The sequence below is a fragment of the Epinephelus moara genome, chromosome 14, assembly GCF_006386435.1.
Source record: "Epinephelus moara isolate mb chromosome 14, YSFRI_EMoa_1.0, whole genome shotgun sequence".
NCBI classification, from domain to species: Eukaryota; Metazoa; Chordata; class Actinopteri; order Perciformes; family Serranidae; genus Epinephelus; species Epinephelus moara.
Genome location: NC_065519.1, coordinates 18,343,161 through 18,367,067, shown reverse-complemented (window position 1 = coordinate 18,367,067; position 23,907 = coordinate 18,343,161). Strand labels below are relative to the sequence as shown.

Sequence of the window (23,907 nt, the reverse complement as noted above, 5' to 3'; positions counted from 1 at the left end):
CTAAAGGAAAATTAGAACAGTGGTTGAAGGGTTGGTCTTTTTTTTTGCCAACTGTCTATACTTAAAAGCAACGTGTAAACGTGTTATTTTTTTAATTTGCTAATAAAATAAAATGCAGTCTGTTTCTGTTGAAGCGCTAAATGCCTTTGCACAGTTACTGTTGTTTATAAAAGTGGAATTCAAGTTTAGAAATCGACAAAATTTTCTGAGAAGCTTTGCCACGAAAACCACGACAGTTTCATTTGTGGTTTTGCGCTGGCAGGAGCCCACTTTGTAGTCATGTTAATTTTGTTTCAGTCACTCTGAACATGAAATATAGCTGTACACTGTCACTGTCTGACTGTTAAAGCTTGTTCTCATGAACTAAGAGCGTTTTATCTTTTGTCTGTTTGTACCTAAGTTGAAGTTATGAGATTTTAAAAGGGTTTAAGGCTGCAGATGCAATTCTAACCTAGACCAACAAAGAATACTCATAACATTTGAAATGCAAACCTTTATTGATATCACTGTGTGCAGACGCAAAAATAGAAAATAACATTACAGGCATAAAGTGCAACACAAAGTAAAAGCAGTGACAGAAAGAAGCTGTAAGAAATCCTTTATCACATATTGTAATGCACAGAGTTGTTGGTCGTCACTGCCACAAGCAAACTGGTTGCAGTGTGATTATAAGCGTGATTATTGTGCACGCATACGACCTCGGACATATTCAATCACTTCAATCTCTGAATCCTCGTCGTGTGGATAATCCAGCAGGTCCAACTCCTTTGGCCTGAAGAGAGCACATCAGAGAAACAGGAAAAGATTAAAATAATTATAGCTGCTGCGCAGCGATGGGTCGGGTCCGGGCATTTTTAGGCAATTCTGAGCAACAAGCAGAAGAATTGGAAGACATTTAGCAACACAATCTGCCTTTTGCATCAGCTGAGGCTTGAACTCACAACCTCTGAGACTAAGAATCAATTTCTATCTCACTGAGCTAATTAGTCAGTGACAATTCATGTGTAGCTTCACAAATTGACTAAGCCAGACGTGCAGGTTTAGCAGCCGTCCATGCATGGAAAAGCAGATTTCAAACCACTGTAAAAAAATTCAGTTATCGAAACAAAAATCTGAAAATACACATATTGCATCTAGACAGCATGGAGATGTTGGTAATTTGTTTTAACAATGATTGATTTGCTCCATAAGTGAAAAACTGATGTTTGAAATTGCCATTTTTACATTGATTCCAATTGTTCACATTAGAGCAAAATTCAAAATGCTGTCAATAATTCAGTTTTTGAGATAAAATTCTGAAATTTGCCACACATCATCTACCATGACTCTAGAATTCTGTCTTTTTTTCATGAACATTGAAGATTTATTTAGCAAGAATTTGCATGTATATGTTTACAGTACTGTTTACAGTCAAACATTTTGATGCACTGTAGGCTCAATTTTTGATAAATCAAAAATCTGAGAAACGTAGTTTTTGTAGGACAGTCTGAAGATGCTGTGTAGCAAGTTTGGTGTCAATTGAGACACTTGCAAAAATTGTGGGAGGAGATAGGTTTAAGAAGTTCTACAGTTTTTGAAAAAAACAGAGTGATGAACTTCATAATTTTTAATAGGTTTAAATGTACAAAAGTTTCTTCAGCATTGGGGGTACAGTTTGATGAAAGTTGTGAAGTTGTAGCAGGTATGGTTGATTTGTTATGAATTTTCAAAGATTTGAACTTTAGACTCTTGCTGTAGCGCCACCATCAGGACTATTGGCTTGAGTTTACACCTGAGGATATCTGGCATGAGACTGGACCTTTGTGCAAAGTTTGGTGAGTTTTCACCCATGGGAAGTATGATTTCCACAGAAGAAGAAAGAAGAAGAATACCTAGGATTACAATAGTGTCCTGGCAGCTTAGCTGCCCGGACCCTAATTACAATTTAATTAGTATGTATATTCATTTGTTTTATGTTTATTTGTATGGGGATAAGTATGTACCATTAAACAATACCACACACAACAGCAGGGGTCAGCAACCTTGGGTGTGTGTGCCACCTTTGACACGCCATAGCTTAACTAAAGGCACAAGTGCAGTTTCCATTCAATTCAAATACTTTCGTCTCTTAACTGCTTCCATAGAATAATGAATATTGTTGAAGGACTTTGTAAAGATTCAATATTTCTGGGTATGTTGTTAGTCGAATGCTAAAATGGCGGGCTGGTGACTCACTTGCAGGCTCCGGTGTTGACACAAATGGTTCTCACATCATCAGTGGTGGTGAGCTCCTCGATTAACTCTGCGAGGTGCGTCTTCACAAACTTGCGGCACAGAGCTTTCAAGAGGCCAATTTGGTCGCAGATGGATTTCAGCTTTGTTGTCAGTTTCTGTAAGAGCGTAATTGTTATGATTGTTACCAGTCTTTCCCACAATGCACCGGCGATCTGTCAACCTTTTAAACATTTTCATTTACCTCTGCAGTGGCGTTGGGTCCGATAGCTTTCTTCACCTTGTTCAAAGCCCACTTGCACGCCCAGCACACACCGGGAAGCTGTGTGAAGAGATGTATCATGAAATTAATACTTGACATGATAAAGAATGTTAAATAAACAATAAACTAGAAACTTTTTAAGTTTGTTAAGTGTTAATGAACATATTTGTCATTGCTACTTAACAATATACTGACAACATAATACAATATAACATGATATAACATAGTTGTTATACAAAATATTTCCTTGTGACACCTAAAAATGCCCTTATATCTGCTTACAGCTACATTATAGTATGTTGTAAATGTCTATATTGCTATAAAGGCTGAATAGGAGGTTTAAGTAAAGTGTTACTAAACAACAGATTATTTCTTTCCAACCCCCATTAACCACTTCACTACCCCTCAGATTTATCTTGTGATCTCTGAAGTGGCTGCACTGAGTTTGAGAACCACTATACATGCATGTAAAGTAGTTAAATATGGCTCCACTTTGAGCAGCTACAACAGTAAAATGCTACTTACACATTGTTGCATCAGTGTTAACAATCCAATGATTAAATATAAAATAATATGAGTCACAGGGGCATTTTTCTGGAGAATGAGTACTTGCTTTTGATGGGACAAAATATCAAATACATATTTTACCTCTTAACTGTAGTGCTATTTATCAATATGGAATGTTTAGGTGGGAGTTGCAAAGATGTCTGCCGTCTTTCTAATATAATGGAACTAGATGGTGCTCGTCAAGCATCAATAAATAAATAGATTACCATCTGAAAAATGCAACAGCAATATTTCTTTCCAGAATTAATGACCCAGATAATCCACAGACCTTGTTGTGAGCAATTTCACGTAGGAATTTTCTTCTACCGAACTACACCTGCCGACCACATCACCGTGCAGACAGTTTATTCAGGTTGGGCTTAGGCTGAGATTGGACATAAAGTCAGGATTTAAGATTAGATCGGTGTCAAGCAAAAGCCAAGTTTAGGGTTACACACATAGGTGTAATGCTGCCGGAGCCACTGTGCACTGGAATGATGCACGGCCACTTTTTTTTTTACCTCCAAGTGATGAAATAGAATATTTGCAGTTTGCATAATCTGACTGAAATTCATAGACATTTTGGTACGCACTTAAAGATCCAATTATCTCCAAAGTGTATGTCGTGCAAGAGAGACAATAAAATACTACTTGGATAGATGTTTGGCTGACACCTGCAAAATATTCTCAATCGTGTGGTCAGTTATAGTTGACTAATGTATGTAAACTTAACCACCGTATGAACAGTGGTTATAAAACCTTCAAAAGGAAGTGCAACCTCAGGTTGCATAGTCTACAGAGACACAGCAAAGATGCAAGTGACCCTTTGCTGATCATCTAATGTTCTGTCATCTGATATTTGAAGATGAATGCTGGACTAGCAGTGTTTGAAGCAGCCATATTACCTTTCCAGCTTTCACAGAGACTTCCTCGCCGTCCTTCAAAGAGACTTCCTTGTCAGCCATCACTGAGATTTCCATGTCCAGCTGCTCCTGATCGTCAATGGTGACCTTGAGTCTCCTCCCGTCGACTGTCCAGACTGTGAAGATGCAAAACAAAAAAAATGCTGAAGAACAGTTAACATGATAAATAACACAATAAATAAACAATCAAGACAGTATCAGCACACCTGAACATGCCACCAGAATGCACACAAGGAGGAATGAAGACTTTTCCATGCTGGCAGAGAGCAGTGATCTCAAGTGTCTGTGCGTCTGGTGACACACCTTTTATACAAGAGGTGGAGGGCTGCACCACTCGCCTGCACGGCCCCTTAAATGGAAGTTATAACCACAAGCAGCGGAAGATAGTATGAAGACCACTATCACAGAAAACAAAACCTCCTCAACACCACCCACCCCATCTAGACTCATCTTTCCAGTCAATACACTCACTGGTGTTTAAAGAAATGTGCTAGAACAACAGCATTGCACCATAAAGCTTCACGATCTGAACATCACAACTCTGCATGAACCACTACAATCTAATCTGTCAGTATGTAGATTAAAATCTTGTTTTTTAATTAGAATACAAATCACTAAGCAGTTCATGTGTGTTGCTCTTAAATGGAGGAGGGCAAAGTTGAGCTTGAGAGAGGGGCTAAAAACCTGGTATTATTTGATTGATTTTGATGTTGCCAAGGGACTAGAGATGATTAAACTCACTGAAAGAACTGGTTGTCAATTGGCTGTTCACCCCGTAGCTGTGGCTGTCAAGCACAAACTGGAGAAGGACTCACAAAGCAGACTCACAGACTCAGATAAAAGGTCAGGATCTTTAATCAGGCTCAGGTCAGTAGACGGGTGATCAGTAACTGTGCGGACTGAACTCTCCCCCTACTCCCTCATTTTGATGAACAAAGAGAAGAGAGAAGAGAAGAAACTAACTTTAATCGAGGTAGAGTTTAAAAATAAAACAGGAAACATGGGTATGACAAATATGAACTCAGGTAGCTCGACTGGTCATGACAGTGACTGACACAAAGCACTCAGCATGCACTCCTGAATATCCTGATGACTGGCCAACATGGAGGCTAGTTTCGCACTGTTTCCCTTGTCAAAACCTATGGGATTTTTGCATTGGCTTTTGGATTACTGCAGAAAATAAGCTCTGTAGCAAACCAACTTTATGCTAATTGTTTAAAATTGTTCAGCAAGATCATCTTTTTTGTGATCACTGAAGCCTAAATGCATTCACCAGAAGTAAACTAACATTTGGCCATAAACGAACTACACTGGTTACATGACCAAAAGTCACGACCATAACAAGACTGCAAAGCCTTGTTTGGTGCGACTTGACGTGTTGATGTGTTGTCTCATTTAGCCACTGTTACCAACTGCCTTTTTTAAAGATGTTTTTTGGGGCTTTTTGCTTTTATCTGATGGTACAGATACAATTTGAAGGGGGGAATAGAGGGGGGATGACATGCAGCAAAGGACTGTGGTTTGGTGTCGAAGCTGCAGGCCCGCAACCGCTGCGGCAAGAAAACAGCCTTTGTACATGGGGTACTTGCTCAACCAGGTCAACTACTTGGCACCCTGAAACTGTCTTCAGAGTTCATGAGTGGGGTATTTACTGATGCATTTAATGTGGTAGAACAAAACGTGTTAACCACAGGCATGTTATTTTCAGGCATTTCACTAAAAATACTCTGAGACAAGGAAATGGTGAGTGGTGAGCTCATCTTTTTGATGCAGAGAGCTTAAGGTCAGACCCATATGAGGCTAAAGGCGTAAAATGTGATATAATGTCAGTCCCTGCAGAGTATTTTTGTCTTTTTAAATTACGTTTATTTAATTAAATGCCTTTTCTCATACCAGAATTTTGTATTTTGTTTTCAAATATTTGATCAGCAAGTATTTGTAATCCGTACAAGATATGTTTTGATGTATTATTGTCTATCTGTGAGTGTACAGTTGTTAGCAGCCGTGTGAGGCTGTAGTCGGGAGCGTACCTATGTTCCCCGGGTTCTATGTTCCCCGGGTCCTATGTTCCCCACTTTGTATGGGACCCCAAAAGGGTCCTATGTTCCCCGCTTTGTATGGGACCGGGGAACATAGAACCCTTTTTAATAATAAGGGTTAATAAGCGGGGAACATATTTCCTTTTGGGGAAAGCAGGGAACATAGGACCCTTTTTTTTTTAAAGGGTTCTATGTTCCCCGATCGGGGAACATAGGACCCGGGGAACATAGAACCCGGGGAATATAGGGATGACCCCCTGTAGTCACACCAGAGCTGTGGGCTAATGTCAGCATGCTAACATTCTTACAATGACAATGCTAACATGCTGATGTTTAACATGCTAACATTAGCCTACTTACTAGCTAGCTAGCTGCTACAGAGGTTTTTTACCAAAGTGATGGATCAACCATTATCTAAATACATCTAGTAAATCTAGTAATAAATCTAGTAAGTAGACCTTGAGTTAAAAGAATGAAGAAGACCATTACCACTGTAATGTCTTTACAATAAATATGAAGCTACAGCTAGTTAGCTTAGCTCAGCTTAGCTTAGCTTAGCGTAAAGACTTTAAACAGGGAGAAACAGCTAGCCTTGCCATTTCAATGGCATTTTCTGTGGGTGAACGTAATTGCATAAAATAATATATATACATATATATTTATATATAAAATAAAAATAAATAATAGAGTTAAGATTCACAGCATCACAGTTCTCAGGGGTAATCAGGTAGGTTGAAGAGACAGTTAGCATATTGAGCACATTAACCTATATGGAGATGTATTTCGAGACCTCAGACCATGCTAGTCCATACAGTCCACTTCCAAGAGCCCGGGCCCCATCATTTCCAATATAGTCCAAAAAAAAGGTCCCAGTGCTGACTACCAAGCATATCAATGTTTACTCACCTAGCTGACTTATCACGCACTCTCATGAATGCAAACTAAATAAAGACTCAATAAGAGTAAGGCACGGTTGCATCACTTACAATAAGGGTTAAAACATCAGATCATAGACATGGGCTAAATGTTTGGTCTGTCAAAATAAACTTTTGGTACATATGGAAGAAGCAAGAACTCATTTTAAACTCCAGTCCAGGTTATCATCTCTCATAAAGGACAGGGTAGCCTTGACTTTGGAGGACTATTTCACACCAAGTGGGTTATTGGTTAAATTTGAAAGTCATCAGGTTGTGCGAGTCACCCTTTCTCACCTCCTCCGTCTGTACGCTTGTCTCCCTCGCATCATGATTAAACTGGAGGGAATAAATCCTCCTCCTTGTCACTTTGGTCCTTCAGAGACTTCCCTGACTTAACAACAGCTAAAACAAAATATGTCTCGGAAAAAAACACTATATAAGGGTATGTACAGAAATAACAGCAGCCTACACGGAGACATTTTATGATTGAAATTAAAAAATAAAAGACAGAAAATATCAGTCAACAGACCCAATCCATCAGAGACACTTTATCTGTTTCACTTTTTGTTACACACACATAGGGGATCTTAACTGTTGGCTATGGCTTCACTCTGCCTGTCTTTGATCTCTCCATCCTGCAGGCAGCCTCCACCACCTCATTTTGCATTCAACTGCTCACTTTGTCCACCACCTTCGCAATTTTATCCTTCAGATAAATCATATGAAGCATTTGACATGTAACACTTTGTTCTATGATTAATAGAAAGGGAAGTGAAAACTGTTTATATTCAATGACACTGAAATTTGTCTTATTCAGCAGGGTGTTCAATCAAGATATATGGTATCTTTAAGGATCCAGTGGAACAGTTATTGGCATTCAGGGGTCTTCAGCAGCTTTTTAACTCCACCACTACGCAAACACAGATCACTGAGGGTCACAGTAGAAAAGAGGCAACGTGATGACCACATAACAAAACCAAGGATCCAGCAAAGACTGAGCTGAATGCCAGGACTTAAATACAAACCAGTCTGATGAGGAGATGAGGTGCAGGTGGAGAAAAAGGAGGAGAAGCTCAGGTGAGAGGAATAAGGTGATTGGTTGGGTAAAAACTCTGGAGCAGGTCAGGACTAACGAGGCTGATGCAGGTCAGGTGTGTAGAGGGCCAAATGAGAGAAAGGCAGCACAGAAACACAGGAAGGGAAAGAACACAGCAAACAGAAACCCAATTACCTGGGAGGATTTTGACACAATGGGCCCCTGGGCACAGACACACAAAAGGCCCCACCACCTCTTCTTCACAGGAGCAAGACACACAGAATTTGTGGTGGTTTTGCCTCTTGTTTTGTTGTCGTGTTTTGTGTGTCTTCATAGTCGTTATAGATTTTTTTTTTCTGGTGTGTGTGTGCGTGGCTCTTTGTGGTGGCCATTTTGTGCTTCCTTTTGTTTGGTTTGCATTTCTTTTTCATTTTTTTGGTCAGTCTCTCCCAGGCTGGTACGTGTTAACCGACATTGAGTGACATTTTTCAGGTGAAAGCCAGAGTGGCCCCTGATGATTTGGGGTCTGCTGAGTAATCCATCCATTCATTTTAGAGCTTCTGCACCAAATAGTAGCCTACAACAGAGTACAAAAAAAGTTTTGGGGAGAGAATAATATTCATATATTCCCCAGGATATCCCATCTTATCAACATTAGAAAATATGTCAAAGAGTGTTTACATAATTGAAACTAAAGTTAGTGTAATCCTTGTCTTTGGTAGGTCCTGGGTCTGAGGAGGTTCTGTATACTGTGGACGATGTGAAGTGCATTTATAAGATCAGACATGTTTTTGTGCGGAGGGTGGTCTGGCTTCAGTCATAATCAATCAAATCACCTTTTCTCTTCCCCATGAAAGAACCTCGTATTTTTGCCTGTTTAAAGCAGCTCCTGGTCTGTATTAAATTTGCTTCATGAAATCAGCTTTCAGGGACTTGAAACGTGCTTCAGGGAGGTAATACTAAACATTTTCATCAAAGCTACATTGGGTGGTTAAATGAGCAGGAATGATTGAGGTGTGTTTGTGTGCTGCTGGTAAACTTTAGTTTCTTTCTGGAAACAGGAAGACACAGATGAGTTCAGCTTTAGTCCACCTTAAGAAGTGCTTCATGTGCAATATCCCCCGACCCTGCCCCCACTGCAATACTTGACCAGGTTTGTAGGTGTTACTTGGTCCACATGTGGTTTAGGACACAATGTGCTTGTGGTTCCATTACGCAAGAATATTACAGCAGTGGAAATCAAACACATGATACCAGAAAACTGCAACTGAAGTACTTCCTACATGCTATATTTGTCTACACGTGCAGTTTACTGGGGTTCAGCAAAATATGAACACAGGTGTTTATTAGAATTGAGTCGTTTACTGTGTTGTGTGAAACACACCCCACCAGCAACTAAGCCAGCTTCCTGCTTCACACCAACTGACACCAAATTTAACACTTGTCTATACGTTCCTTCACACGCACAGTGTGGTCTGGCATGTCCTGCATGTCCCCTTTAACATACAAATGTGTCAAATGTACAAAATGTAAAAACGTTAAAAATCTAGGGTCCTCTCCGCTAACTAAATGTAAGCCAACAAGCTGTAAACCAAACATCTTATCACCTTATGAAGCTGTTATGTGGTATCAAACAATTACTTATGTACACATCCATGGGGATTGTGTTTCTGGCCAACTGACGAATGTGACACCCACATTTACTCTGTATTTGGTCTCAGCTTCTGAGAGAAATATCTGTCTCTGCTGCTTAAAGCTGTTCCCCAGCTAGTCGCTAACTGCTACTGTGTCTCAATTTGTATTCTTCTGTACTTTTGAGTGTGACAGGGTCAATTATACAGCAGTCAAATGTACATTTGTAATATTCTGTGTTATAATTACACACAAGTTGTTTAAGTTGTTATTACCTGACACGCTCAGGTCTCCATAGTCAATATGTAGAACATCTGATACTCAGTTTCTGTCCCCCTACATTCACCTTTGGGGGTACCCCATCTATAAAGGGGTGTTTCCCACCTTACCTCTCCCCTTTTGCTGTTGTAGTCCATGGGAGAGGTAAGCAACATTGCTCTGGTAGTAATTTCCGTGTTTTAGCGCTGTTAAGACATGTTTATAAGTTCATTTTATGGTAACATAATCCTGTGTCACTTAATTTGTGTAGGGGCTGGAGCTTATATGGTTGTATTTGACGGAGGATTTTGTTTTCAGCTCTTCCTGTCATAGTTGTCAGGAGTAAATGGAGATCTCCTCCAAAGATATCCACGGTCTGGGCCTCTTTATATCAACACAAAGCAGACGACACTAGAGTCCAGTGGCTACATGAGTACATTCACACCGACAGGTATGGCAAAATGCAGTGCGCTATTAGTACCCAGAGGGTGTGCTTATAATGGTTAAAGAGTTGAGTAAGGAACACTAGGCACTGATGTCATCTCTGTGTGTCAGAGAACAGGCTAAGCAATATGTTGCTTGTTTGATCGCATTGGCTCCATTTTGGTGGAGTTTTGCATACTTTCAACCTATTTTCAGAGCACCAACCAGCCGTTGCTTAGGGTCCCTCAGGGCTCGGAAGGCTCCCTGAATGTTGTTGTCACTCCTAGTGTATCTGGACACTTTTTTGCACCGCATCTGTCAGAGTTCACTCGCTTGCTGTATGTTAGGAAGAGGTGTCACACTTAATGGCTTAATATCACGCACCTTACGTGCAGGTAATAAGAGTTATGATTCCGTTTGGCGGAGTGATATATATATATATAAGATGTGAGATGCCACTATTATTATTGATGTTGTGTTGTCCTACATTATTTTTCAGACATTAAAGTGGATTAAGTTACACAGAGAATCTGTCCCTGTGGTCTTACTTCACCCACAGCCCTGTGATAGTTAATTCAGTAACTAGTAACTTTATAGGTAAGACAGGGGAGAGAAACCTGCCTTACAATAATAAAGCTCTGTAGAGCTGAGAGGAGCTGCAGAATTGGTTCATAATAATCATAATGTGGGTTCATCAAAAAGAGCGATCCCTTTCACATTACAGGAAGTCATCATTTCATCAGTTGTTCATTTAAAAATGTTTAATTAGTGCAGCTTTAAGTTGATCTTTCACATAGAAAAGTAATTTCGACTCGGGTCTTGATGTTGAAAGAAGTACTCAAACTTATTTTGAATGGTGGACCAAGACAAGGGTGTGCTGATCATGTGATTTCAGAGTGAATGAGCACTCTCTTGTCTGAAACCAAAGCTTAATGCATAAAGAGTCTGCAGAAACCCAAATTTTGAATTCATGAGATCATGAAGTGAGAGTGTTAAAGTGTAATTTTCAAACTCACAGTTGCTCCTTCAGCGGCACCAGAACAGAATCAGCTCATCAGTAACCTGATGTTGCTGTTACCCTTTTAAGCCAACAGGTGGTGCTAGAGTCAAATATCTGAGACCTGCTGGTGTCCTGCAGTGAGGCCTGGTGTGTGTCCTTACACAGACACAAAGCAAGACAAGGGGCAGACCCTGAGACAGCAAAGTCTCTGTGATGGTCTCAATTTCTGCAGTTAGGCTTCACCCCCCAGAGACAATTTAAACACGTGAGCAGCTGTTTAATGGAGCTGCTGAAGCCTCTGAAGTCTGCAGTGAAGCAGACTGTCTCGTGGCGGGCTGCAGAGTGTGCAGATTGTCTGGTCAGATGGTCCCGTAGATCAAATGGGGGGAAATCAGCAATGCTTACTGAACTGTGAGATAGATGAGAAAGCGTCCCAGAAACAACAGTTTGTAGTCTTTTTTAACATAACAGAGCATGGGAGCAAAATTCTTGATGCAAAGTAAAAAACTGAACCTAAATTTAAAACTAAAAAGTGTTTATAGAAAAATGATTCTTAGCTCATAATGATAATTAGAACATTTAGCACAAAGAGACTGGGACTGGTGTGAAAACTGAGACAAAGCAATTGTGAAACAAAAAGCTTAATAAAAGCATCTCTGTGCTGTATGTGTCTTCCCGTCGACTGCAGTCTTTCTTGCTGTTCGAATGGCTTTGGTTCTTTATGCAGTCTGAATAACTGAGTCACAATCCAGTTGTTTTCGCTGGCAACTAAATCACATCGTAATATGCATAATTGCATGATGCATAATTTTTTTGTTGGGCCCACTTGAGCGAATGATGAGCTTATTATTGATAGCAAATTAATGCGCACGAGAGGAGAGAGAACCGTGACAGAAATTTAGGAATCACTCTGACAGATGGAAGAATCGGGCACATTTAGGATGAGATGTGTGAAATATTAGGGCATATGTTTTTACAGAAAGAAGACGTGAGACACCACAAAAATCATCATCATACACTTTTTTGTTTTTGCTGTGATAAAGAAGAGATTTTAATCTTGTATGTACAGTATGTACAAAGTAGAGTTCTTGGACCTCCAATAAAGCCCACTGTCAGTGCAGAACCATTTTAAAGAGATATACTATATCTACTGTGATGCAACAGCTCTCCATTAACGCACCTCACTAGAATCTGAACGAGAAGTGCCGTTCAGAGCCGCCTGTGCTGGGAGAGTGGAAAACCACACGAGTGATCACATTTAATGTCAAGATGCAAACTGGAAAAGTTGTCTCATGGGTGCCTTCATGTGCTCACAAGGCATCCCCAGCAGATCACATGATCATTAAATCATTATTGTAGCAATGAAGCTGTAATATTTGACGAAATCGATTAAAACGAGAGAAAATTGAATCCGTTAATTAAACACAAACAACAAAAAAGATACACCTAAAAGATTCTGCAGCATGGAGAAAATGCTAAATGTTAAATCTGGTAAGTGTGGGAATGGGAACTGATAATATTCTTTTGATACCAAGGCCATTATCCATTCAGCTTAACAGTCTGATTCTTCATCGATTCCCTTATTGAATTCCAATCAATTTTCTGTGTTGAAATAAAAGTAGGCCTACAATATTTGAATATTTGTACAGCATTCATTTTCATTTAGGTTTTCTTAGTCAAAGAAAAAATCAGCTGTTATTACACAGACAACTTGATAATGAACATGCTGCTTGTTTGTGAAGCGGTGGTCGTGCATAGAGTGTCAGATACGTGGCATTCCTGGAGTTTAAGCCCATGTCGATAGGAAAGATGATTTAGTATATTGCTAGTGTTTTCACTCTTACTTGAAATGATCATTTTACAGACATTACAAGCAGCACTCATCTTAATTCGTAAAATGAACCTTGGATTGTTTCTTCTTCTCTGCCACGACTCCCTCTTGTTCAATAAAATGAATTATAAGCTTGGAGGCTTGTGATTACAATGGATCGGACTATTTGGAACCAGTTCTCGTTTCCCATCCCTCCGTAAAGGACAAGTTGTGTGTCCACTGAGAGCCTCTTCATAGGCTGGTATTAAGTTAAATACACTGGGACGCATTTGACCACTTATCTTTTGTAGTGAAGCAATAACGCATCCTGTTGCATCCCCAACAAGACCTACGTCATCAATCCAAGATGTGGTGGTTCTTTTAGTGACACTGACCAGCTCCAAGCTGTCCATTTATGTTCAGATCACCGACAGGCATGTTAATATGAGGTATAAACAGGATCAGAAACACAGATTTTAACAGTTTCTGGTTCTAATGATGATATAAATCTACCATCACCTTGAAGTAAAATCTTGGATTCATGTGAGTAAGACATTATAAACTTGGGGAATATGAGGGTGATATTGTTGGAAGACCATTGAGAATCTCTGAAATCTTTGATTGTGTCAAACTCCTCTGAAAATACTCCCACACATCTCTTTGTTGCATCTGATGTGCCACTTTCCAACTGAAACCTTTTTCAGTTCTGTCACACGACTGTGACTGTATGATCCAAGTCAGGCTTTCTTTTGGTAGATTTTAAAGGAGATTTGAGACTTCAAAGAAGGTAAATGTTCTCATTTTATTGTATATGCTGTTTATTCCGACTCAAGTGTTCCATCACCTTGTGACATCAAGGACATATCGGAGTCTATTGCAAACTACTTTGCAGTAAAAGCTCAACTTAAGCTTGGAACAAAATGTAAAAGCATGAGAAACTAAACTATGTATAAGAGGAATGCCATTGTACTGTATGTGCTGAAACCTTGAAAAATAATCATTGTAGTAAGTGTTTGTTTCCTTTTCTTTGGCTTAAACAGCCCAGCGGCAGTTTCACTTTTATAAAACAAACAGCTTGTAGCAGGATAAAAGTAAAGGGAAGAAAAAGAACACACAAATCAGCTTTATAAATTAAATCAAATCCAGTGAAACAGCGATCTCCTGTCTCCCTGTGAACAACAAACGGCCCGTCGTCTCAGTGTCTGTCTTTGTGCTGCGAGGAGAGTGAAGAAGGTACAGAGACTCTGACCTGCAACAAAGTGAAGTCCACGCCCAGCATCACTTATGCGTCCAAACTCCAAATTTCTGATGAGGCAACTTCCTCACTGGTTCCTTGCAGCCATTTTGCAGGTTCAGTTTCCCCCTCCTCTGACCTCCAGGCGGCTGAGCCCACCTCCCTCCTTCTGTCTGTCTCTCTTCATTTCTCTGAGTGTTCGTCTCAGATGATTTCCAGAACGTCGCAGGGCACGAAGCCTCTCTTCTTTCCGCTCGCCACTCTGATAAAGCCGCTGCGTTCGCCCTCGCTGCTCACACAGATCTGAGGGGAAAAATGAAATCTTACTTTAATGTGGAAAACTATTAAGAATATAAAGTATAGATGATTAGTACAGTCACACAAACATATTACATACTTTTGGCTCTATACTTTTAGGGCCTTTACACAGCAAAAGTGTTTTTTTTCCACGCAATTAATTTGCAGGTGCAAATGTTTTTTTTCTTGATCTGCTGTTTTTGTTCACATTCACACCATGAATAAAGGCAAATCGAAAAATGTGTTAAAATGTTGAAAACTCTCGGTCTCTCTCTCCTAAACCCCAAAATGATGTCATCTAATGTTTTGTTTCGTACTCACGCAAAACGGTTTTAGTTCACCGTCATGGGAGAGTGTGTAGAGCTGCCAATATTTGAAAGTAAGAAGCTGCAATGAGTATTTTGGGGTACTTCTATAGTACTTTTCTATGAAAACCGATTAGTCGACAACTAAAATAGTCACTGATTATTCTTATAGTCGATTAGTCATCCATTAGTCGACGAATCGTTGCAGCCCTAATATGCCTAAACTATCATAGAACATAAGGGATGATTGATATGTTTCACTGAGGTGTCCACGGTCGGCTTTGGGTCGTTATATTTTTGTATGAAGAATTAACATAGATAAGCCTATAAACAAATGCTTTCTATATGCAAACACTTTCTTGAATATCAACCACCATCAAATTGAGTGTATCCAAAAGTTCTGTCAGGCCAAGCGCATCCAAGGAGGCTAAAAACAGCGCAACCAAAGAGCACCTGAGAGGACACTGTCCCTTTATGTCTAGCACTGGCTGCTGTAACCCTGCAACATCGCAGCTCCAGTTACATTGCTCCATTGCTCCCATGGGGTTACAGAGCGTGTCCCAGCCTTAACTGAATATCCCTACTTCCTGTCCCCCTACTTCTAGCCTTCTTGCTTGGACCACACCCATGTTTGAACTCAACCTTCTTCTTGATCTAAACTACACACCCGTAACATTTTGTGAGTCTATCTTAAACTGTTGCAACATTGGTGCATTGACAAAATCTGTCCACAGATAGACAGAAATATAAACACCTGGCAAAATACTCAAAATGGCTTCTATGGTAGTTCCCTCTCTCATCTCCGTTTTTATGTGCATCAGTCTCCACTTGTTTTTATTTTTAGAGGCATATTATTAGTCACATGTACCTGAAGGAGCTACACATGTCCAGCTGGAGTGTAATTGCTTTGTTTGACAATTACATTTAAAGATAATGCTGATACTGCTGTTTCAATTACGCCTGTTCATCACATTGCTATGATTACAGGATGAGTACTGAGATCAAACTTTTCCTTCCTTCTTTCCAGCTCCTTATGTCTCTCACTGACCCTCACGATGGACCAGAACACATTGTATTTGCATGCTTGCTCTAAGTACTCGACAAAATCTTCCCCTGGGTTTATGTAACTGGAAAAGAAAGGCAGAGGGTCATGGACTCATCTTGTTTTCGGTGGTTTCATCTCCACTGGGGGTTGCTTACTTTAGTCTCCTCTGAGTCCGAACATGCCCTGGGAAGCATTGTGGGAAAAGGGGGCCTAATCTGAGTACAGCCATTATGCCAAAATGCTAATGTAATGGTAACTCCTAAGAGGGATTCTCTATCAGCCAACTCCAGTCGAGCTTTTCAGTGAATAAGTGTATGCGGAGGGGAGAGTCGCTGGAGGTAAGAGGCGACGTGGGAGCGGCAGGAGGGTAATAAGATGGCTAAAGAGCTGCGGGATAATGTGAATCTGATGTGCTCTAATGGCTGGGGTGTGATCATGAATTAGACACCTGGTAATGTGGAAGTTTTTATGTCCGTGATAAAGGTCGTTGCTTCTCCAGCCCATGATGATGATGATGTGTGATGAGGACGATGTGATCAACCCTGCTAATGTTTGGTCTAAATTAATCCTTCATGTGTTTTGTCTTTGTGGCTCCAAAGGCAGGCAGTTTACCTTAACAACAATCCTATCATCACTGTCTGGTGAAAGTATTTTTATTTTCAAAATGTCACTTGATAATAAGTTTTTGCCTTTACTGATATGCTAGCTCAGATAAATAGGAAATGTGGGGGAGAGAGAGAGAATGAATGACATGCAGCAAAGGGCCACAGTCTGGACTCGAGCCTGGGCCGTTGTGGAGGACTCAGCCTATGTGGGGCGCACACTCTACCAGGTGATCTAAAAGTTGCAGAATTTTCTTGCACACATTACTTAAAGCCATTATATGGGTAGTCTGAGTGGGCGGACGTTTGCTGCATAGATCAGCCTCTCATTGGGCGGAACGAGCCACCCACTGAAGTCCCGCCCTACCACCTCCGGTTGTGTAGCAGTTTTCAAGCGCACCGTTGCTGTGGCACCGCCAACAGCGATTGTGATTGGTTGAAAGAAATAAAAAAAGCCGGGGTGTTTTTTTCTCCAATCTTAAAGTGAGAGTCGGCGCAGCCAGACCTTTCTTTTCTTGAGAAAGGTCTGGTGAGCAAGACTATTATATGGGTGAGCTTAAACTTTCTGACTTTGGCGCTCTCCAGTGGTAGTATCTAAAGATATTGCTGCAGACATCAATAGCACTTTTCGTCACACATGCTGGCTTGGATTGATTCTGTTTGACTTGGGATTTGCATCCCTGTACAGGTTACCTGCTTAATGGTGGGTCTTATAATGACGCACTTGTGCTTGTGAACCAACAGAACATTTTTTCGTCCACCCTGCTGGTGTTATTGTGTTCAACAACTTTCTTGTACTGTTGTCAGGTATGAATGTCCATCAGATGGCCAGCTCCTGCCTGCATGGTCTTCTTGCGGGACAGCTGCGCTCTGAGATAAACTGAGTTCAACTTGTGGGACCTAGCAGTCACGTGATGTCACGTGATGAGGAACAACCAATCACAGCCGACAGATATCTTTCCCTTCTTCCGTAAATATCCGTCTGTGGTAACTATGGAGAAGTTGATCATTTTGGTGCAGGGCTGCTAGAGCTTTACGTCTGTCCCACAGGTATAGGACGATAGGCCCACACACTTATATACAACACCTGGAGGAAGATCAGCTTTGCACTCAGGATTTCAGGTAAATAGGCTATGATACTGTGCTTGTTAAGGTTGCTTAGCAACCGCAGACACAACCTGCCACCGCACTCTTGAAAGCTGGCACAAAAAAGGCACAAAAATAGTGCCCAGCACCTAAACTTGTGTTTTCCAGGCAGTTAAAGGGCCTTTGTGTTTCATCTGCAGACCAGGCTCTTTCCATTCACCTCTCTCTTTCGTTTTTTTTCATACATGGTTGAAACTGATAGAGTATCTGCTATGTCTTGCAGTGGAGGCTACAAATATGTCACTGAATCGTCTCTGAATACTGACACTGAATAATGATGACAAAACCCATCAAACATCACAGCAACTCGCTTGAAGATGAACCGGTGCACTTTGGACCAACTATGGAAAAAGCTCGATCCTTTGGTCCTTTGCTACTTGGGCACCTGGTTGGCTGGTGAAACAGCAACAGCAGGTGTTTGCTGGGTAGCACTCTGCTGCTGCTTGCATTGTGTTAAACATCTTTAGGTCAAAACACAGAAAAAGCCTGAACAACAGGAAAAGAAAAAAAAAGAAAAATAGAAATAGAAGGCAGAGTCACTGCAGATGCAGACACTGACACAGTGTCACACGACCCATAAAAACAGGGCAGGATAGTTTAGGATATTAAGGGGAACATCCTGTCCAACCTGGTTTTAAGTGAATTCTTTTCACTTAAAATATCAATCATCTGGCTATCATCACCATCATCATCATCCTCATAAGGGTCTGTACAGTACCTGTCCCTCCTTCAGGGTGATCTGGCCTTGCTCCTTACAGCCGATGAACGTCCTGTTGCATCTGAACACTTGGTCATCAGATCGCACCTGATGAGCATAGGCTGCTGGGAAGAAGCCGATCCTGTCCTCAATTACCCCCTGAAACACAATGAAAACAGCTGACACATGGAAAAGCTGCACAGTACATAAGAGGATTACAACGCCAGTGATTAGATAAAATCCTTGAAAAAACAACAGGGGTTCTGTTGGCTGCCATACACAAAACCTGTGTACAGTTTTATTTTAGATCGTATGCACTGATATCTACCTGATACATGGACATAAAGAAGATATACTGTATATGTCTGCACTGCAGTAACTATATACTCTATGCAGGTGTTACATCAGGTAACGTATTCATTGTTCAAAGACCAAAGAGGCCAGATGTCTGCATTTATCTACAGCCTGTAGAGAACAGCAACAGAGGTAAAATGCGTGACGAGTTTCTCCATGGTCTGGTGGCAGCCGGCTGCCTCTGTACAGTCACGTGTTGGCCCTTTTGTCTCCCTAATTTATCTGTCATGCAGTTGTGTCCTGCGGTGGCCTGTTGCCTCGCTCCTATAATTTACAGCTGGAATTCCTGTAATTTATCAATTCAATTCTCACGTGGGCATTGTTGGGGCTTTGTGGAGAACACACGTCTCAACAAACCTAAACTAGATGACAACAAACATCTTAGAATTTTTGCACTTTGGAACGCTGATTGGTTTCGTACTTACCTTCCACCAGTCCTCATTGGAGTCATCAGCCAATAAGATTCTGTCTCCCGCACTGCAATATAAAGCAAAACAAAGAAGAAATTACTCAAAAAAGGTCAATTTTGTTCTCTTTGAATCTACATGTTTGGATAAATCCATGTAAATTTTGATACGCCACCTGAGCCCTGTGCTTTAGTGGTACATTTTGTAAACAAATTTGAAATAAATCTAATTATTGATCAGCTATCCTACAATACAAGGTCAATGATCTGTATTTACATCTCTGGATGTAAATCATGGATCCTCAGCTTGTGAGGATGTTGACTTTTTACCTGGAGTCTGTTAGCTTTAGCCTCCATCTTTTAGCACAATATGCATGCATGTACCAATTAAGAGCCTCTTGAAGAACCCCTTCAAACGTCCTCCTCTGACCCTTATTAAACCCCTAAAAACGTATCACTGTTTGTCAAACTGACATATTTTGAAGTTTTTTTCAATGAAAAAACGCTAATCGCTCTCTACAAAGTTAAAAAACATCACAGTGATAGATAACATGAGCCATCGGTTGGACTGTGTTATCAAACAGCTAATAATGTGTTGCCAATGTTAGATAAAAACCACATTTACACAAAACGATTAGCTGAAAACGGAGTTGTTTCTAATTTTCGTTTTTGATAAAAGTTCCACGTTCAGATGACAGTGTTTTGATAACAATCCCCGTGCACACCGATCGCAAAAATGACCAAAAATGCTGTAGTGTACATGCCGGGCCAGTAGTTGGCGGTGTGACTTTTAATGAAACAACACGCGCCCGCACACAAGCGTTTCCTTCTACAGAGCGGTGATGTATAAACAAACAAAATGGCAACCGCACGAACGTTTGTCTGGATGGACGATGAGGCGGAGTTGCTACAGTAAATCTACACTTTGCTGGAGAAGCGTTGATACATTCAACAGATTTCCAAAAAATTACACTCTGGAACCCGTTTTCAAAAAGTTGCGTTTTCAGGCACCTGAAATGCCGCTGTCATTTAAACGATGAGCCAAAACACAACTAAAGTTTAGCGTTTACAGTTGAAATCGTTGTCGTATAAACAGGACCTTAGCTTCAGGGGCGGACTGGGACTAAAAAACAGCCCTGGACTTTGACTCGGCCCAGCCCACAACAACCGGTGCGCATACGGTATGCACTTCCTTCTTCTTCAATTTGATTGGCGACCGGCCGGCTCATAGATATCTATGGGCCGGCTGGCATCCAATTTAAAGGCTGCCACCTAGCGGACTGGACGTGGAACAGTAGATTATCAGGGAGAAAAAGGGGAAAAACAAAACAAAACAAAACAAAATAACGGTGATGACTGTGTGGCGGCCGCCGGCCGTCCTGGAGTACCGGCCGTTCTGTGATTCTCCAGAACCTCCAGATGGCCAGTCCGCCCCTGCTTAGCTTGCAAAATACAGATAGGTGTACATAGTTACACCTGGCTTCTTCTCCGATACCCCTCTTGTTTTCTAAAGGCCCGAACATACTCGGGCGGAACGTACCAGAACGGACTCCGCAGAGGTCCGCGCGGACTCAAAGCGGATGTCCGCAAGCCCTGTGGGCGCAAAGCTCAGATTTTACGACCGCGTGGACTCCGCTTCCGCGCACCAGTGACTGCTCGGCATGTGTTTTTCACATCGCAGGGATTTTTCATGGACATTTTTACAGGAAACTACAACGCGGAAGTGCGCTTGACTATGGAAGCCCGAATGACTGCGGACATTCCTCGCGGAGTCCGTTCCGCGTACGTTCCGCCTGAGTATGTTCGGGCCTTTAGTGTTATGTTAATAATATGGAAAGCCCCACCCCGCAAGTTCATGGCATTGGTTTCCTAGGTATGTGATGTAACAAAGCCTGGCTGCATGAATCTGTGCTTTTGAGACTATCATTGGTCCAAGGCGGAAATGCTAAGTGATGGCACTAACTGCTTATTTTGCTCATGCTATATCTTGTAGCATAAACAAATATATACAGACATGTTAACAAGGTTAAAAAACTTGATTTTCATGAAAGGAAGCCTTTAACATGGTTCTTGTTTTGAATGTAGTCAGCTAGAAAGATTATAAAGTGATACAGAGAGGGAGTTTTTAACAACCTCAGAGTTAACAATGATAAAAATCTACTAGTGACAGACAATCTTCATTTTATCAAAATCAACCCTCATCATTAGTAGCCTGCTGTTATGTATTCTTATGTGAAGTTGTTGATCCATTAACAAATCAAGTTACTGCAGGTTTTGAAAAGTAAATCACAGGGTGAATTAAATAACTGTAAGTTATTGTAAGTGCTGATGACATTAGAGGAGCTTCACCTCTCCTCTTGATCTCTTTAAGAGGCCTTCTAATACATGAATGCTGTGAAGTCGAGCAAAAAAAAAAGAAGGTGTTTGTGTTTTCTAAATCCTGATTGCTGTGAGTAATTCGTCTTTGTCCAGGAAACGCATGAATCATTTTACCCCATCGCCGCATGCACCATAATTACTAGCATCTGTTCAAAGCCGTCGGCTAAATTTGACCAATAAAAATCAAAAGGACCAGCACAGTTGAGCCAAATGTTGGTTTACGTAATTTCCCTTTTTTTTTTCCTCTTGTGGTTCGGTTATAACACTGGCTCTCCTTTGCTTGGTAATGCTCACCGTGACTCAGAAAACACTGCTCATTGTAGGTGAGAAACAGCACAGCACCCGACGTTGTTAAAAACTTCTAAAGTGATGTAAACAAAGTAGATCCATGTTGTGTGAAAGAATAACAGGAAGTGTACCATATGAGCATCTCCTTTGAGTATTTAGTTTCTTATGAAAAACTAAAAAAAGAAGTGGGAAAACAGGTTTGAAATTACTGTCCGTTAAATAACAAAAAACAACAGTGGGTTTTCTGATTCTGTATTCTCAAAGTGCCGAACTCATCATCATTACAATCACCACATAGTCGAAGGTAATCATGTAATCAGAGCATGTAGCCGCAACCGAAACTAATCACAAATCTGATTTTCTCACTTAAAATGAAAATTGAACCTTTTCATCAAAGATTCCATTTTTCCCCGTTTGTGATTTATGTGTTAGCGTTTGATGTATTGATTACTGTCTGCACACACAGCCCGAGGAGAAAAACATTGATGTGGGCTCACACAGGAGAGTGAAACTGAAACAAAGCTTGGTGAACTTTGTGGCGTACAACAGGTATCGGTGGAGTCCAACAGAAGAAGTCAATGAATTTTAAATTACGCCTGATGAGTGAAGCTTTTCTCGACCGAAGAGAGAGGATGTATTCATCAATGTGTGTGTGTGTGTGTGTGTGTGTGTGTGTGTGTTGGAAAAAGAGGGAGAGAACAAGTGCACTCTCATATCCCTAAATCCTCGCAGGATTTCTGAGAGAACCAGGAGCAAATGGGTACTTATGCTGAAGGACTGCTCATTGTGAACACTCTACCAGAGGGCTTGTTTCATCCAAAGTATGTTGCAGTTGATGCCCTATCAATTATGGTTAAGGAAGGGATAAAATCTGTAGTCTGAGTTTCAGAATCTGTTGGAGGTAATAAGACAGACTATTCTGCATTAACAGAATATGTATGCTAGATGGTTATTGCCATTGCTGGCCTTGTAGTCGAACCGGATTTACTTAATAGCCTAAGTTAGCTTCTTCTGCAGTGTTACGTACTTACAGGAATTAGTTAACAAGTGAAACCAAATACAAACTGTGTATAGCTTCTTTTAAATTAACTGAATTGTTTAGTGTTATGGTGTATTCACATCGGACACTAACTGAGGGTTTCACATGGTGCAGTTACATACAGTTAAGTCAATGAGAAGATTGATTACATTTCAAATGTGTCACAAAAGCCTATCAGCATTAAGATCTGGTTGAGTTTCTCCTCAAGAAATAAATCAGAATCAGATATAAAGGACAGGCGTATAGTACAGAGACAGAACAAAAAAGTAGCGGGCTTGGAGAGAAGTGAGCAAAGCCATAGGGTTACATGGTAAGTTCTGAAAATATATATTTGTGAGTAGTGTAATCTGTTTTGTTGAGCTGCTTCTTAGCAAAGTGCTCTGAGAAATTTAAGTTGGTCTTTTTTGGTGGAAGGTAAACAACGGAAGAAGTGAAGCAGTCATGTGCTGCCGTGGAAAGCTTCACGTTCACATAGCTTCACTGTGACAGAGCCCATCAGTTTGTACAGTACCGCTCTGAATGAGTTTTTGCATTTTGGCCATCGCCACCTTGGTTTTATGGAGCCAGAAGTGAGCATATTTAAATGAGAAGGTGATGCTGTGGTGGAGCGAGGGGTGAATCACGCCCAACTTGTCAGTTACAAGAGTCAGATTCAGATTTAGATCAACTTTACGCTCTAAAGCATACCCTGCCTCATCATCAGTTTTACGCTAATGGGACCATAATTTAAAAAATTCTAATCATGCTATTTTAACAAAGACTTCAAACTAGCAACTGAGACGACAAACTCCTTTGGGAAATGTTTACTGAGGTAATAAATCAAGTGACAAGAAGGGTAATTTTCTCATAGACTTGAATACAATCTGACTTCTTTTGCCAACCAGTAGAGTCGCCCCCTGCTGGCCATTAGAAAGAATGAAGGTTTAATGCACCGCTGCATTGGCTTCACTTTTCAGACTCGCCGGCTATGTCCACTTCTTTTATACAGTCTATGGTGTTGAAGTTACTCTTAAAGATCTTTTTTGTTCTCTATGGCAGCACCCATGGTGATAAGCTGT

The 23,907-nt window shown here is 40.8% G+C and overlaps 2 protein-coding genes across 3 annotated transcripts in view; both read right to left on the bottom strand.

The window, feature by feature from the left end:
* Positions 1-478: 478 nt before the first annotated feature.
* On the bottom strand, positions 479-4,286 carry LOC126401505 (uncharacterized). Its single transcript, XM_050062832.1, has 5 exons — positions 4,149-4,286; positions 3,925-4,058; positions 2,456-2,533; positions 2,215-2,369; positions 479-772 (listed from the first exon to the last, which is right to left on the bottom strand). Exons 1-5 carry the CDS (start codon positions 4,195-4,197, stop codon positions 679-681), a joined length of 510 nt encoding a protein of 169 aa, XP_049918789.1. The 5' UTR covers positions 4,198-4,286; the 3' UTR covers positions 479-678.
* Positions 4,287-12,363: 8,077 nt separating this feature from the next.
* Positions 12,364-23,907, bottom strand: part of stac (SH3 and cysteine rich domain) — a 45,682-nt gene continuing 34,138 nt past the window's right edge. For both annotated transcript variants that reach the window (XM_050062827.1, XM_050062828.1), the window contains 3 exons: positions 19,163-19,214; positions 18,405-18,542; positions 12,364-14,594 (listed from right to left, as the gene is read on the bottom strand). In XM_050062827.1, the coding sequence (XP_049918784.1) occupies positions 14,496-14,594; positions 18,405-18,542; positions 19,163-19,214 (289 nt within the window). In that variant the 3' untranslated portion in view covers positions 12,364-14,495. The remainder of the gene's footprint in view (positions 14,595-18,404; positions 18,543-19,162; positions 19,215-23,907) is intronic.